Raw genomic sequence first — 18,291 nt, 5'->3', positions numbered from 1 at the left:
GGTTCACTGCACGGTGCAAGCCACTCATAAGCATCAAGAATAAAAAGGCTAGACTGGACATTGCTAAAAAAACATCTAAGAAAGCCAGCAGAGTTCTGGAAGAACATTCTTTGGACAGATGAAACCAAGATCAACCTCTACCAGAATAATGGAAAGAGAAAAGTATGGCGAAGGCGTGGTACAGCTCATGATCCAAAGCATACCACATCATCTGTAAAACACGGCAGAGGCAGTGTGATGGCTTGGGCATGCATGGCTGCCAGTGGCACTGGGTCACTAGTGTTTATTGATGATGTGACACAGGACAGAAGCAGCCGAATTAATTCTGAGGTATTCAGAGCCATACTGTGCGCTCAGATCCAGCCAAATGCAGCCAAACTGATTGGTCGTCATTTCATACTACAGATGGACAATGACCCAAAACATAAAGCCAAAGAAACCCAGGAGTTTATTAAAGCAAAGAAGTTGAATATTCTTGAATGCTGAAGTCAGCACCTAATCTCAACCCAATTGAGCATGCATTTGACTTATTAAAGATTAAACTTCAGACAGAAAGGCCCACAAACAAACAGCAACTGAAAACCACCGCAGTGAAGGCCTGGAAGAGCATCAAAAAGGACGAAACACAGCATTTGGTGATGTCCATGAGTTTAAGACTTCAGGCAGTCATTGCCAACAAAGGGTTTTCAACCAAGTACTAGAAATTAACATTTTATTTACAATTATTTAATCTGTCCAATTACTTTTGGTCCCTTTAAAAACAGGGTGGCACATGTTAAGGAGCTGAAACTCCTAAACCCTTCATCCAATTTTAATGTGGATACACTCAAATGAAAGCTGAAAGTCTGAACTTCAACTTCATATGAATTGTTTTGTTTAAAATTCATTGTGGTAATGTCTATAACCAAAATTGAAAAAATGTTGTCTCTGTCCAAATACAGTGGGGCAAAAAAGTATTTAGTCAGTCAGCAATAGTGCAAGTTCCACCACTTAAAAAGATGAGAGGCGTCTGTAATTTACATCATAGGTAGACCTCAACTATGGGAGACAAACTGAGAAAAAAAAATCCAGAAAATCACATTGTCTGTTTTTTTATCATTTTATTTGCATATTATGGTGGAAAATAAGTATTTGGTCAGAAACAAACAATCAAGATTTCTGGCTCTCACAGACCTGTAACTTCTTCTTTAAGAGTCTCCTCTTTCCTCCACTCATTACCTGTAGTAATGGCACCTGTTTAAACTTGTTATCAGTATAAAAAGACACCTGTGCACACCCTCAAACAGTCTGACTCCAAACTCCACTATGGTGAAGACCAAAGAGCTGTCAAAGGACACCAGAAACAAAATTGTAGCCCTGCACCAGGCTGGGAAGACTGAATCTGCAATAGCCAACCAGCTTGGAGTGAAGAAATCAACAGTGGGAGCAATAATTAGAAAATGGAAGACATACAAGACCACTGATAATCTCCCTCCATCTGGGGCTCCAGGCAAAATCCCACCCCGTGGGGTCAGAATGATCACAAGAACGGTGAGCAAAAATCCCAGAACCACGCGGGGGGACCTAGTGAATGAACTGCAGAGAGCTGGGACCAATGTAACAAGGCCTACCATAAGTAACACACTACGCCACCATGGACTCAGATCCTGCAGTGCCAGACGTGTCCCACTGCTTAAGCCAGTACATGTCCGGGCCCGTCTGAAGTTTGCTAGAGAGCATTTGGATGATCCAGAGGAGTTTTGGGAGAATGTCCTATGGTCTGATGAAACCAAACTGGAACTGTTTGGTAGAAACACAACTTGTCGTGTTTGGAGGAAAAAGAATACTGAGTTGCATCCATTAAACACCATACCTATTGTAAAGCATGGTGGTGGAAACATCATGCTTTGGGGCTGTTTCTCTGCAAAGGGGCCAGGACGACTGATCCGGGTACATGAAAGAATGAATGGGGCCATGTATCGTGAGATTTTGAGTGCAAACCTCCTTCCATCAGCAAGGGCATTGAAGATGAAACGTGGCTGGGTATTTCAACATGACAATGATCCAAAGCACACCGCCAGGGCAACGAAGGAGTGGCTTCGTAAGAAGCATTTCAAGGTCCTGGAGTGGCCTAGCCAGTCTCCAGATCTCAACCCTATAGAAAACCTTTGGAGGGAGTTGAAAGTCCGTGTTGCCAAGCGAAAAGCCAAAAACATCACTGCTCTAGAGGAGATCTGCATGGAGGAATGGGCCAACATACCAACAACAGTGTGTGGCAACCTTGTGAAGACTTACAGAAAATGTTTGACCTCTGTCATTGCCAACAAAGGATATATTACAAAGTATTGAGATGAAATTTTGTTTCTGACCAAATACTTATTTTCCACCATAATATGCAAATAAAATGATAAAAAAACAGACAATGTGATTTTCTGGATTTTTTTTCTCAGTTTGTCTCCCATAGTTGAGGTCTACCTATGATGTAAATTACAGACGCCTCTCATCTTTTTAAGTGGTGGAACTTGCACTATTGCTGACTGACTAAATACTTTTTTGCCCCACTGTATATATGGACCTAACTGTATATAAATAGAAAATTATATATTCTACTAGATGGTAGCCCGATTCTAACGCATCGGGTATTCTAGAATATGTATGCGTAGTGTATAACAGCCCACGTAGTGTATAGCACAGCCCACATAGTATATTGCACAGCCACATAGTATATTGCACAGCCACGTAGTATATTGCACAGCCCACATAGTATATTGCACAGCCCACGTAGTATATTGCACAGCCCGTGTAGTATATTGCACAGCCCACGTAGTATATTGCACAGCCCATGCAGAACATTGCACAGCCCACGCAGAACATTGCACAGCCCACGTAGTACATTGCACAGCCCACGTAGTACATTGCACAGCCCACGTAATACATTGCACAGCCCACATAGTACATTGCACAGCCCACGTAGTACATTGCACAGCCCATATAGTATATTGCACAGCCCACGTAGTATATTGCACAGCCCACGTCGTATATTGCACAGTCCACGTCGTATATTGCACAGCCCACATAGTATATTGCACAGCCCACACAGTATATTGCACAGCCCACGTAGTATATTGCACAGCCCATGTAGTATATTGCACAGCCCACGTAGTATATAGCAATGCAGACATCAAATCCCTGTTAAAAAAAAGAATTAAAATAAAAAATAGTTATATACTCACCTTCCGTTGGCCCCCGGATCCAGGCGAAGCGGTTACCGACGCTCCTCGCGCGCTCCGGTCTCAAGAGTGCATTGTGGTCTCACGAGATGATGACGTAGCAGTCTCGCGAGACCGCTACGTCATCATCTTGCGAGATCGCAATGCATGGAGTGGTCACCAGGGCATCACGAGGAGCGGGAAAGGCCTGTTCTGGATCCGAGGGGCTGACGTACGGTGAGTATATAACGATTTTTTTTTTTATTATTATTTTTAACATTAGATCTTTTTACTATTGATGCTGCATAGGCAGCATCAATAGTAAAAAGTTGGTCACACAGGGTTAATAGCAGCGTGAACGGAGTGCGTTACACGGTCCGTTAGCGCTGCCATTAACCCTGTGTGAGCGGTGACTATGGGGAGGAAGGAGCGGCCATTTTGCCGCCGGACTGTGCCCGTCGCTGATTGGTCGTGGCTGTTTTGCCACGACCAATCAGCGACTTGTATTTCTATGATAGACAGAGGCCGCGACCAATGAATATCCGTGACAGACAGACAGAAGGACAGAAAGACGGAGGTGACCCTTAGATGATTATACAGTAGATTATATACATCTATATAATTATATAGTATATTATATATATAATTATATATATATATTATATATTATATATATATATATATATTGAAATAGTATTTAAAAAAAATAATAATAATAATAATTTAAGTAAACCAAAATGGAATTTTGCATAAATTTTTATAAAATTTGAAAAAAAATTTACTTACAAAATATTGAAATTTCAGCTTAATTTATGAAGGAAGTAAGAACTGTCATCAAATAGAGCAAGAGGGACCCAGATACACTCTGTATTAGACATAAAGGAGGGCCTCATACACATTATGTTCAAATTGTTCAAATGTAGTGGAACTCCTAGATCCAAAAAGGCAATGCATCAAGTGCAAAGCATGCCAAAAATTACAAGCAGGGTAATCACTCACCCTTGAAGGCACCAACTGTAGTACCTCATTCAGGTAGTGCCGGGACCTCCGACATGTAGAATGGATGACAGCCCCCTATGTCACCTGCTCAATCGCCTACTCCCGCATAGGAGGTGGGGAACCCCAATGACAGTCCAATCTCTCAGGGGTTGTAGCTCCATCTCGATCCGCCTCAAGGAGCCTCTCCCAGGCCTGTTAATTTTACAAGAAGGGTCAATCCTGCTCCCTTCCTTTTCAGATAACACCAACCGCATACCAGAGATGTCACCCTTTCATTTTGAGGAACGTGACCCTGGTTCCAACCAGAGCTCTTGCAGCCTTTGAGGCAAGTGTTCCGTCTCTTCTGCCTGCTAGTTGAACAAGATGTGATGACGGGTAACAAACTCTTCTATGGATTGTCATCTCCGCTGCCAGTCGTACGTAACGACCTCCCCCCAGGATGCCAACTCTTGGTACCTTTTGGCTAGCGTGCCAGCTAACATGTCTCCAGCCATGGTTCTGGCTTGCCTCCTTCTCTCTTCCAACCAGCCTAAGCCCCAAAGTCTGCTCACCAGTTGCCGGATCCTGGCTCTCCTGTCCACAGTCAGCAAGAACCCTAGCGGTGAAGGCTGCGCATACACACACATAGCCGGGGAAATAGGTATTGAACACATCACCAATTTATTGCTACAAAAAACTTAATTTATGGACATCTATGGTTTGAACTCTTTGCCTGTGTGGATTGGATGGGTTGTTACCTACATCTGGTGAGAATTTCATGTCAATAGCACCTTTAGAAATATAGTTACTTAGAAAATTGGTGACGTGTTTAATACTTATTTCAACCGCTGTGTGTATGTATACACTAATTCCTAGGTACATACTGTGTATTTCAATAAATTACCTTTTTTCCAGTTGAGTACTTTTTTGCTGTTGAGTCCCAATTATTGAGTATTTCGGTTCTATGTTTTCTACAAGGGAACATAACAAAAGCTCTCAGCCCTTGAGCCTCAGAGCTGACTATAGTTGTAAGTATCACAACCATCTCATGTACTGATTTAGACTGCATACCTATGTAGAAACATTATTCAAAAATGTGCACATATTTTTTTTCTTTTTACTAGTTAACGCAGTATACCGTATTTGGTTATACCTGTTGTATAACCGTACATTATGATGTTATTCAAAGCTTCTAATGAAGAAAACAGAAAAAATATAAATTTACCTGCTGCCACTATAATTATATCTGCTATCTGAGTGTGTATCTTCAGTAGGTCTTTTGGGGTGTATCTGTGCGTAATTGTCACTGTTGCATCACCTTAAGGAAAAAAAAGCATATGTCAATATATTTCTTAACACACATTCATTTTCCATGATTATACATTGCATTGGGATTGGCGTCCTATAGAACGGCGCCCTAGAGATCAGCACCCTACAGATCGGCGCCCCATTATTATTATTATTAATATTACTTATTTATATAGCACCATTAATACCATGGTGCTGTACATGAGAAGGGGTTACATACAAATTACAGATATCACTTACAGTAAGCAAACTAACAATGACAGACTGACACAGAGGGGCGAGGACCCTGCCCTTGCGGGCTTACATTCTACAGGATGGTTGGGAAGGAGACAATAGGTTGAGGGTTGCAGAAGCTCCCGTGTTGGGGAGGCGGTAGCTTCGGATCAGCTATTATTAGCTCCCGTGTAAACATTGAACGGAGTGACACAGCACAGCTCTATTGAATGTGTGCATCTGCTCTTATTACTGTTATTCCGCCTAGAAATTTACTACCCTCTTTAACCATGCTATGATTATGAGAATTCCTTGACTTTGCAGTAAAGAGTTTATTACAGCACAACGATCTCTCCTTGCATATTTCCAAAGATGCAAGGTAATCATGACTCAGAGCTCAGGATTGAAGTTGTCCCTTTGTGATGTTCTGCATTTCTGTTTGTACAGGTCTTCGTGGAACTATTTTTGGCAGTAGAAAATTTCCAAATGATGCAAGCCAAATATTTAAACATACTGTATGAGCACGCCATGCAGATGGATAGGAACATACATTTAATAGCTACAAAATTTCCAGGAACAAATTATATTTCACTGAAAAAGTATAATAATATTGTTCTGGTAAAATATGTGTTAAATAGATCCAACCTGCTACTAGATGTCCCTAATTTTATGTTTTACAGTCTATGCCATAGAAAACCCATTAACGGTAATTTGATGTCATCTGTGCATTGGCAGACAATAGTAGGGTCCATTACATAATAGAATTCAAAGTATAGTTAGATGAATATATGAATACTAGCTATTGAACCCGTTCTACGCCCAGGTAGCGAGCATTTATATTGGTGTATGGTCTCCATCCTGGTATGTGCTGCTCCATCCTGCGTCCCCATCCTGTCATGTGCTGCTCCATCCTGCGTCCCCATCCTGTCATGTGCTGCTCCATCCTGGGTCCCCATCCTGTCATGTGCTGCTCCATCCTGCGTCCCCATCCTGTCATGAGCTGCTCCATCCTGCGCCCCCATCCTGTCATGTGCTACTCCATCCTGCGCCCCCATCCTGTCATGTGCTGCACCCATCCTGCGCCCCCATTCTGTCATGTGCTGCTACCATCCTGCGCCCCCATTCTGACATGTGCTGCTCCCATCCTGCGCCCCCATTCTGACATGTGCTGCACCCATCCTGCGCCTCCATTCTGACATGTGCTGCACCCATCCTGTGCCTCCATTCTGTCATTTGCTGCTCCCATCCTGCGCCCCCATCCTGTCATGTGCTGCTCCCATCCTGCGCCCCCGTTCTGTCATGTGCTGCTTCCATCCTGCACCCCCGTTCTGTCATGTGCTGCTGCCATCCTGCATCCCCGGTCTGTCGTCTGCTGCCCTATTCTGTCATGTGCTGCTCCCATCCTGCACCCCCGTTCTGTCATGTGCTGCTCCCATCCTGCGCCACCATTCTGTAATTTGCTGCTCCCATCCATATGCCCCATACGCTGCTCCATAAAGGTTGATGTCCCCATAAGATGCTCCATAGTATATGCCTCATATGCTGCTCCATTATGGTTGATGGCCCTCATAAGATGCTCCATAGTATATGCCCCGTATGCTGCTGCATTATGATTGATGGTCCCCATAAGATGCTCCATAGTATATGCCTCATATGCTGCTCCATTATGGTTGATGGCCCCCATAAGATGCTCCATAGTATATGCCCCGTATGCTGCTGCATTATGGTTGATGGCCCCCATAAGATGCTCCATAGTATATGCCCCATATGCTGCTCCATAAAGGTTTATGGCCCCCATGAGATGCTCCATAGTATATGCCCCGTACACTGCTCCATAAAGGTTTATGGCCCCCATAAGATGCTCCATAGTATATGCCCCGTATGCTGCTGCGATATATAAAAAAAAAAATAACATACTCATCTATCGTCGCTGGGCGCCGAGTGCTTAGGGGATCAGGTGCCGGAGTCACCGCTAGCTCAGGCCCCCGACACTTGCTATATTCACCTGTCCCGTTCCAGCGCTGCGTGCCGCTCCGTCTAATGGCTCTTCTGGCTGTGACTGTTCAGTCTGAGGGCGGCGCGCATTAAGCGTGTCATCGCGCCCTCTGAACTGTGAATGTCACAGGCAGAGGACCCGAAAGATGGAGCGGCGTGCAGCGCTGCAACGGGACAGGTGACTATAGCATACTCACCCTCCTGGCATGTCCCTGCTTCTCCATTGGAGATCACGGTGTGCGTTCAGTCAGGGGCGGATTATCAGAGGGTCAATATGGGCGGTAGCCCAGGGCCCAGTGGTCTGGGGGGGCCCTGGGCTACTGCACAGATTAACCCTCTGATAATCGTCTGTGAATGCCCACCGGGCGGCGTTTATGTGCCCCCGGACCCGGTGGGCAGAGAGAGGGGGCCCGCATTGGGCCCCTTCTCATCTGCTCACCGGGCCCTTTCCGGCGCTGCGGCGGTTTCCTATTGATGTGCGGGCGCGCGCCCGCACGTCAATAGTTAACAACAACAGCCGCCAGCCAATAGGAGGCTGGCAGCTGAAGTCGGCCGCAGCGCACACGTCGCCGGCGTCTGACGTCATTGTCAGTCGCCGGCGAGTGTGGACTGCTGAAGGGAGCTCGCCGCCGGGAGCGCGGACAGGTGAGGAGACTGTTTTGTTTTTTTTTGATCAGTTAAACGGTGGACACACTGGGGGGCAATGCTGGAGGGAGGACACACTGGGGGGCAATGCTGGAGACACTGGGGCAGGTTGGAGGACACACTGGGGGCAATGCTGGAGGACACACTGGGGGGCAATGCTGGAGGACACACTGGGGGGCAATGCTGGAGGACACAATGGGGGGCAATGCTGGACACACTGGGGCAGATTGGAGGACACACTGGGGGCAATGCTGGAGGACACACTGGGGCAATGCTGGAGACACTGGGGCAGATTGCTGGAGGACACACTGGGGGCAATGCTTGAGACAGTGGGGCAGATTGCTGGAGACAGTGGGGCAGATTGCTGGAGACAGTGGGGCAGATTGCTGGAGACAGTGGTGCAGATTGCTGGAGACAGTGGGGCAGATTGCTGGAGACAGTGGGGCAGATTGCTGGAGATAGTGGTGCAATGCTGGAGACAGTGGGGCAATTCTGGAGACAGTGGGGCAATGCTGGGGACAGTGGGGCAATGCTGGGGACAGTGGGGCAATGCTGGAGACAGTGGGGCGGATTGGAGGACACACTGGGGGCAGATTGCTGGAGACAGTGCGGCAGATTGCTGGAGACAGTGGGGCAGATTGCTGGAGACAGTGGGGCAGATTGCTGGAGACAATGGGGCAATGCTGGGGACAGTGGGGCAATGCTGGGGACAGTGGGGCAATGCTGGAGACAGTGGGGCAATGCTGGAGACTGTGGGGCAATGCTGGAGACAGTGGGGCAGATTGCTGGAGGACACACTGGGGGGCAATGCTGGAGACACTGGGGCAGATTGGAGGACACACTGGGGGCAGATTGCTGGAGACAGTGCGGCAGATTGCTGGAGACAGTGGGGCAGATTGCTGAAGACAGTGGGGCAGATTGCTGGAGACAATGGGGCAATGCTGGGGACAGTGGGGCAATGCTGGGGACAGTGGGGCAATGCTGGAGACAGTGGGGCAATGCTGGAGACAGTGGGGCAATGCTGGGGACAGTGGGGCAATGCTGGAGACAGTGGGGCAATGCTGGAGACAGTGGGGCAATGCTGGGGACAGTGGGACAATGCTGGAGACAGTGGGGCAATGCTGGAGACAGTGGGGCAATGCTGGAGACAGTGGGGCAGATTGCTGGAGGACACACTGGGGGGCAATGCTGGAGGACACACTGTGGGGCAATGCTGGAGACAGTAGGGCAGATTGCTGGAGGACACACTGGCGGGCAATGCTGGAGGACACACTGGCGGGCAATGCTGGAGGACACACTGGCGGGCAATGCTGGAGGACACACTGGGGGGCAATGCTGGAGACAGTGGGGCAGATTGCTGGAGACAGTGGGGCAGATTGCTGGAGACAGTGGGGCAGATTTCTGGAGACAGTGGGGCAGATTGCTGGAGACAGTTGGGCAGATTGCTGGAGACAGTGGGGCAGATTGCTGGAGACAGTGCGGCAGATTGCTGGAGACAGTGGGGCAGATTGCTGGAGACAGTGGGCAGATTGCTGGAGACAATGGGGCAATGCTGGGGACAGTGGGGCAATGCTGGGGACAGTGGGGCAATGCTGGAGACAGTGGGGCAATGCTGGAGACAGTGGGGCAATGCTGGGGACAGTGGGGCAATGCTGGAGACAGTGGGGCAATGCTGGAGACAGTGGGGCAATGCTGGAGACAGTGGGGAAGATTGCTGGAGGACACACTGGGGGGCAATGCTGGAGGACACACTGTGGGGCAATGCTGGAGACAGTGGGGCAGATTGCTGGAGGACACACTGGCGGGCAATGCTGGAGGACACACTGGCGGGCAATGCTGGAGGACACACTGGCGGGCAATGCTGGAGGACACACTGGGGGGCAATGCTGGAGACAGTGGGGCAGATTGCTGGAGACAGTGGGGCAGATTGCTGGAGACAGTGGGGCAGATTTCTGGAGACAGTGGGGCAGATTGCTGGAGACAGTTGGGCAGATTGCTGGAGACAGTGGGGCAGATTGCTGGAGACAGTGGGGCAGATTGCTGGAGACACTGTGGGTAATATGCTGGACACACTGGGGCAGATTGCTGGACACACTGGGGGCAGGACTGGAGGCATGGGCAGAATGTAGACACGGGGCATGATTGGAGACACGGGGTAGAATGAAAGACATGGGGCAGGATTGGATCATGGGGCAGAATGAATACAATGGAGACAGATGGGGCATGATGGGGAGATCATATGGGACAGGATGGATACTCATGAGTGCAGGATGGGAGAACATATGGCTGGAGCGAGGAATGAGATACATGGGGTGGGGAATTGTATTACCATAGGGGCTAATTAAGGGATATTATTACTGCAGTGATGTATTTATTTTATTTTTTGAGTATACTGTTTTAAATGGGGGGGCGGTCCTGTTACTGTGCAGAGTAACACTATATCGCCTTTTTCTCTTCATGTGGTGTAATGTAGAAGTTGTGAAAAATTAAGTAATGTGTTCTACAAGCGGAGCTCGAGATAACTGTGTTATTTCCTGCAGAAACGAGTCCTGGCTGGAAGAAATGATGGCGGGCTGTGCTGGATGAAAGATGAAGGACTTCACCTAGGGACGTCACTGGTGAGTTGGTGTTATCTATACACTGACACTATACACTGTATACTATATACAGAGGTCCTGTGTACAATGTCACCAGTGATCACTGTATTACTTCTACACAGACACTGCATACTAAGTACAGATCTCCTGTGAATACTGGCACTTATGGTAATAGTATTGTGTTTTTTTTTATTTATTTTTTTACTGATCAGTATTGTAGTATTCAGTCACTATGTGGTGGTAATATGTGGTCTGGAAATGGTGTTGTGGTATTTGTCCCTTGTATGTGCTATTTGGTCACCAAGTGGTAACATGTGGTCTTGACATGGTGCGGTGGTATTTGTTCCTTGTATGTGATATTATTCGATCACTGTGGTTGTAATTTGTGGTCTGGTCATGGTACGGTGGTATTTGTTCCTTGTATGTGATATTATTGGTCAAGATATACCTAAATTGTATTGCAGATTTTAACAAATATTGAATAGGTTATAGTAGAGTAGGGCCCGGCCATTTTTCTGGAATAATCTGGTTCAGGTATATCATGACCCCCGTCACATGACCCCCGTCACATGACCCCCGTCACATGACCCCCGTCACATGACCGGGGGGGCCCACATTGTGTGAACAGCCCGGGGTCCTGGCTACCCTTAATCCACCCCAGGGTGTTGTTCAAAAGTACAACTTGTCCTGCAAAAAAACAAGCCCTCACTTGGCCATATTGACTGAAAAAGAAAAAAGTTATGGCACTGGGAAGATGGGGAGCAAAAAACAGAAATTAAAAAACTGAAATACCTCTGGCCATTAAAGTGTTAACAAACATGCCGGATATTGACAATATCATCATGTGGAATATTGAATTTACACTTTATGCAGTATATTTCTTTTCACTTACCATTGTCCTGCTGGACCTCTCATGGACTTTCCTCATAATTGGGGAACATCTGGCAGTATATGCTTCTCCGAGCTGCATAGTTGGCATCACATTGTTCCCGGATTTCAGTGCTTCTCCTGCACCTGAACAATCAGCATTTCAACATTGATATGTCAGGCCATGTTGCTGGTATCCGTAGAGGTGTGTTCCTGGATTTTTTATATTTTGCCAGGACAATCTGCATGCCAAGTTTCCTGTTCTTGGCTGATGCACGTTCCTGGCTTCAAGAAAATGTGTGCGTATTTGTCGAACGCTATATGGATGGTCCGTGCGGTGTCTGAGTTTTACTCGCACCCATAGGCTTGCATTGGCGAATCTCGGGTGATATACACGTACAATCGCAGTCTGCTGCGATTTTGCTTGCACGCCAAATACACCTGAGATAAAAAACACTGATCTGAATTGCCTCATTGAAGAACATTCGTCCAAGTGCAATGCGGTGTTTTATCGCATAGCACTTGGCCGCATTGTACAGTAGTGTGACTCCAGCCTAAGACCAAAAGGTAACTTTTGTTTTGCATTGGTATTCTCATAAAGTTCTATTCCTTTCATTGCAGATTGGAGTGCCGGATTCCATTTGTTCTTAATGTTTTGAGTGGTGTCCTAGCTGAGGAAATAACTTTAGTTTCAGTGTTAATTTTGGCAGCTCGTTAGAGCACGGGAAAATCAAATTATAAAAAGAAAAGTGTTTTATTTCCCTGGTGATAAATAAGAGTTTATCACAGGGCATAACCATATTTTTTGTGTTAGTGTATGTAGCTGACTTTATCTATCTCTAGCAACAGCTAAATCTCTAGCTAAGAAATAGGGTGAATACACCTAGGAAACCTGTAGACAATCACCATCATGAAGGGTAAGTAGTATAAAATTCCCAACCTTTTTAACAGCTCTCCACTGTTGTTACTCAAAATCCATAAATGTATACTTTGATATAGTTGATTTGTAGAAACTGGTATATTCATCTAACTATATCTATAATATAAGGCTGGGAGCGTCACTCTGTCCGAAGCCTTTATAGACTGCGCCAGCGCAGTCTGGACCCCACAGAGTGACGCAGCCCAGGAGATCGCGGTATGCGTAAGCACTGAACGCAGGGGTGGATTAAGGGTAGCCAGGGTCCGGGGCTGTTCACACACTGTGGGCCCCCCCGGTCATGTGACGGGGGTCATGTGACGGGGGTCATGATATACCCGAACCAGATTATTCCAGAAAAATGGCCGGGCCCTACTCTACTGTAACCTATTCAATATTTGTTAAAATCTGCAATACAATTTAGGTATATCTTGACCAATAATATCACATACAAGGAATAAATACCACCGTACCATGACCAGACCACAAATTACAACCACAGTGATCGAATAATATCACATACAAGGAACAAATACCACCGCACCTTGTCAAGACCACATATTACCACTTGGTGACCAAATAGCACATACAAGGGACAAATACCACAACACCATTTCCAGACCACATATTACCACCACATAGTGACTGAGTACTACAATACTGATCAGTAAAAAAATAAATAAAAAAAAACACAATACTATCACTATAAGTGCCAGTATTCACAGGAGATCTGTACTTAGTATGCAGTGTCTGTGTAGAGGTAATACAGTGATCACTGGTGACATTGTACACAGGACCTCTGTATATAGTATACAGTGTATAGTGTCAGTGTATAGGTAACACTGACTCACCAGTGACGTCTCTAGGTGAAGTCCTTCATCTTTCATCCAGCACAGACCGCCATCATTTCTTCCAGCCAGGACTCATTTCTGCAGGAAATAACACAGTTATCTCGAGCTCCGCTTGTAGAACACATTACTTAATTTTTCACAACTTCTACATTACACCACATGAAGAGAAAAAGGCGATATAGTGTCACTCTGCACAGTAACAGGACCGCCCCCCCATTTAAATCAGTATACTCAAAAAATAAAATAAATACATCACTGCAGTAATAATATCCCTTAATTAGCCCCTATGGTAATACTATTCCCCACCCCATGTATCTCATTCCTCGCTCCAGCCATATGTTCTCCCATCCTGCACTCATGAGTATCCATCCTGCCCCATATGATCTCCCCATCCTGCCCCATCTGTCTCCATCGTATCCATCCTGCCCCATGATCCAATCCTGCCCCATGTCTTTCATTCTACCCCGTGTCTCCAATCATGCCCCGTGTCTACATTCTGCCCATGCCTCCAGTCCTGCCCCCAGTGTGTCCAGCAATCTGCCCCAGTGTGTCCAGCATATTACCCCCAGTGTCTCCAGGAATCTGCCCCACTGTCTCCAGCAATCTGCCCCACTGTCTCCAGCAATCTGCCCCACTGTCTCCAGCAATCTGCCTCACTGTCTCCAGCAATAAGCCCCACTGTCTCCAGCATTGCCCCCCAGTATGTCCTCCAGCATTGCCCGCCAGTGTGTCCTCCAGCATTGCCCGCCAGTGTGTCCTCCAGCATTGCCCGCCAGTGTGTCCTCCAGTAAACTGCCCCACTGTCTCCAGCATTGCCCCCCAGTGTGTCCTCCAGCATTGCCCCCCAGTGTGTCCTCCAGCAATCTGCCCCACTGTCTCCAGCATTGCCCCACTGTCTCCAGCATTGCCCCACTGTCTCCAGCATTGCCCCACTGTCTCCAGCATTGCCCCACTGTCCCCAGCATTGCCCCACTGTCTCCAGCAATCTGCCCCACTGTCTCCAGCAATCTGCCCCACTGTCTCCAGCAATCTGCCCCCAGTGTGTCCTCCAATCTGCCCCAGTGTCTCCAGCATTTCCCCCAGTGTGTCCTCCAGCATTGCCCCACAGTGTGTCCTCCAGCAATCTGCCCCACTGTCTCCAGCATTGCCCCCCAGTGTGTCCTCCAGCAATCTGCCCCACTGTCTCCAGCATTGCCCCACTGTCTCCAGCATTGCCCCACTGTCCCCAGCATTGCCCCACTGTCCCCAGCATTGCCCCACTGTCTCCAGCATTGCCCCACTGTCTCCAGCATTGCCCCACTCTCTCCAGCATTGCCCCACTGTCTCCAGCAATCTGCCCCACTGTCTCCAGCAATCTGCCCCACTGTCTCCAGCAATCTGCCCCACTGTCTCCAGCAATCTGCCCCACTGTCTCCAGCATTGCCCCCAGTGTGTCCTCCAGCAATCTGCCCCAGTGTCTCCAGCATTGCCCAGTGTGTCCTCCAGCATTGCCCCCAGTGTGTCCTCCAATCTGCCCCAGTGTGTCCAGCATTGCCCCCCAGTGTGTCCTCCAGCATTGCCCCCAGTGTGTCCTCCAACCTGCCCCAGTGTCTCCAGCATTGCCCCCCAGTGTGTCCTCCCTCCAGCATTGCCCCCCAGTGTGTCCACCGTTTAACTGATCAAAAAAAAAAAAACAGTCTCCTCACCTGTCCGCGCTCCCGGCGGCGAGCTCCCTTCAGCAGCGCACACTCGCCGGCGACTGACAATGACGTCAGACGCCGGCGACGTGTGCGCTGCGGCCGACTTCAGCTGCCAGCCTCCAATTGGCTGGCAGCTGTTGTTGATAACTATTGACGTGCGGGCGCGCGCCCGCACATCAATAGGAAGCCGCAGCAGCGCCGGAAAGGGCCCGGTGAGCAGATGAGAAGGGGCCCAATGCGGGCCCCCTCTCTCTGCCCACCGGGTCCGGGGGCACATAAACGCCGCCCGGCAGGCATTCACAGACGATTATCAGAGGGTTAATCTGTGCGGTAGCCCAGGGCCCCCCCAGACCACTGGGCCCTGGGCTACCGCCAATATTGACCCTCTGATAATCCGCCCCTGACAACACCATTGGTTTTAGCATATTGTGTCCTGGAAAATAAATTCCAAGTGCAGTGAAATTGCAAAAAAAGTGCAATTCCACAGTTGTTTTTTGTTTTTACCATGTTCACCAAATGCTAAAACTGACCTGCCATTATGATTGTCCAGGTCATTACGAGTTCACAGACACCAAACATGTCTAGGTTCTTTTTATTTACCGTAAGTGGTGAAAAAAAGTCCAAAATTCCTTTATAAAAAAGCACCATTTTCCGAGACCTGTAGCGTCTCCATTTTCCATGATCTGGGTCTGAGTGAGAGCTTATTTTTTGGTTGCCGAGCTGACATTTTTATTGATACCATTTTCGTGTATTTGTGGTGTAGATACGATCTTTTAAACATTATTGTATTTTATTGCAATATAGCGACAATCAAAAAAAAAAGGTAATTCTGGCATTTTGAATTATCTTCTCGTTATGCCATTTAGCGATCAGGTTAATTCTTTTATTACATTGATAGATCAGGCGATTCTGAACACGGCGATAACAAATATGTGTATATTTGATTTTTTTGTTTGTTTATTTTGAATGGGGTCAAAGAGGGCTAATTTGTACTTTTATTTTTTTTTACTTTTTTTTATATTTTTAAAAACTTTTTTCAAAATTTTTTTGTATGCTTCAGTAGTCTCCATGGGAAACTAAAAACTGCAGTATTTTATCGCCTCTGCTACACACAGACAATGATCAGATCCTCTGTGTGTAGCAGATATTCTCATTTGCTATGAATGCCGATCATGGGGCGGCACTCATAGCAATCTGGCAATGACATGACAACCATAGTGGTCTGCTGCAGACCTCTGGTTGTCATGCGTACCCTTTGGTGACCCGAGATCATGTGATGGGGTCAACGATGGGCGGAATTAGCGGCGCTTTTCCTGTAAGCGCGAGTTAAATGCAGCTGTCAGAAATGTAACTAGTTAACAGCTGTGGGTGGATCGCAATTCCACCCGCAGCTGTTGTAGGCAGATGTCAGCTGTATAGTTCAGCTGAGCCCGCACCAAACAGGGGGAGTCTGACATGGGTGTACTATTATGCCACATGTCGGAAAGGGGTTAATGCGCACTCGGCAAACTGTACGCAAATTGAAACTGTACCCTATCAATAAAAACGCAAACAGAGTGTTCATACTTACATTTATTTATTGAGTTATTTTGCAGTGGCTGATGTCACAAGATGGTAGCGCAGCTTCCGGGATCAATACCACCGACAATGCCAGCAAAGGGTACAGCAGCCAGTAAAAAGCTGAAGTACATACATTATGACCGTTTTAATTTCTTAGCTCCCATTCTTCTTCATAAGTGCATGCTTAACATGCCAAACAGACCTACTTCATCACCCTGATCTCCTCACTATCCAACAACCCCAAGAAACTTTTTGACACCTTTCACTCCCTCCTCATGCCAAAAGCACAAGCCCCTATTACAGACATTTATGCTAATGACCTGGCCTCCCACTTTATAGAGAAAATAGATAATATCCATCAGGAAATCCGCTCCCAGCCACTTAATGCTGTGACTCCCATCCCTCCCTGCATTTCCCCTGGCTCACTCTCCACATTTGATCCCATCACAGAAGAAGAAGTCTCCAGGCTCCTCTCCTCTTCTCGTTCGACTACATGCACTACTGACCCCATTCCCTCACACCTCCTCCAGTCGCTCTCTCCAGTCATCACAACTCACCTAACTACAATCTTTAATCTCTCCCTCTCCTCAGGCATCTTCCTATCCTCCTTCAAACACTCTATCATTACTCCACTACTAAAGAAACTCTTACTCAATCCATCCTGCACAAATAACTACAGACCAGTCTCCAACCTACCCTTCATCTCTAATCTCTTGGAGCACCTGGTTTACTCCCGCCTTACCCATTACCTCTCCACTCACTCCCTCCTAGACCATTCACAGTCCGGCTTCCACCCCCTACACTCGACAGAAACTGCACTCATCAAAGTGATCAATGACCTTCTGACAGCAAAGTGTAAGAGTGACCACTCTCTGCTCATTCTTCTTGACCTCTCTGCAGTTTTTGACACTGTTGACCACCATCTCCTACTCTCTAGGCTCCAGTCACTAGGCATTAAGGACACTGCTCTCTCCTGGTTCTCTTCCTATCTTAGGCATCACAGTCATTAACAGTTGATTCTGGAAATGAATTGAGGAAAGGATACAATATTATATCATAGACACAGCCTAGTCTTGCCAAGGAGTATTTCCCTCTGGTGATGCTAAATAATTTGTGAATTATGTCTGACACTTTAAGGCCAGAGGGCTGACGACGTCAATTGACAACATGTGTTGTAGGTCATCATCAGCATCATTTGTTGGATATTCATGGATCCTCGTGAAATTGCGAAGATCACACAGGACTTAATAACACCATTCACATTAGCTAAGGGTTTTTTGCCTGTTTGTTAGGCAATCCCTGCATGTGTTGCGGCTGTCTAACAGCTGCGAGACATACAGCTGCGGGAACGTGAACATATTATTCGAGCACGCCAGAGACACTCGGATAGCACATGAGCATGCTTAAATAGCACCTTATCCAAGCACGTTTGCTCATGATGAGAGATAAGTAAACCTTTCAAGGTTCAGTTTGGCGAACGTCCTGATGTTCACC

The 18,291-nt window shown here is 47.1% G+C and overlaps 1 protein-coding gene across 1 annotated transcript in view; it reads right to left on the bottom strand.

The window, feature by feature from the left end:
- MTHFD2L (methylenetetrahydrofolate dehydrogenase (NADP+ dependent) 2 like) overlaps positions 1-18,291 on the bottom strand; it is a 149,619-nt gene that overhangs the window by 25,028 nt on the left and 106,300 nt on the right. Inside the window, exon 9 of the mRNA XM_069740648.1 lies at positions 5,392-5,484. Coding sequence (XP_069596749.1) covers positions 5,392-5,484 — 93 coding nt within the window. The remainder of the gene's footprint in view (positions 1-5,391; positions 5,485-18,291) is intronic.

Source organism: Ranitomeya imitator, chromosome 1 (assembly GCF_032444005.1).
Source record: "Ranitomeya imitator isolate aRanImi1 chromosome 1, aRanImi1.pri, whole genome shotgun sequence".
NCBI classification, from domain to species: Eukaryota; Metazoa; Chordata; class Amphibia; order Anura; family Dendrobatidae; genus Ranitomeya; species Ranitomeya imitator.
The sequence above is the reverse complement of the archived record's forward strand: the minus strand, read 5'-3'. Positions and strand labels throughout refer to the sequence as shown.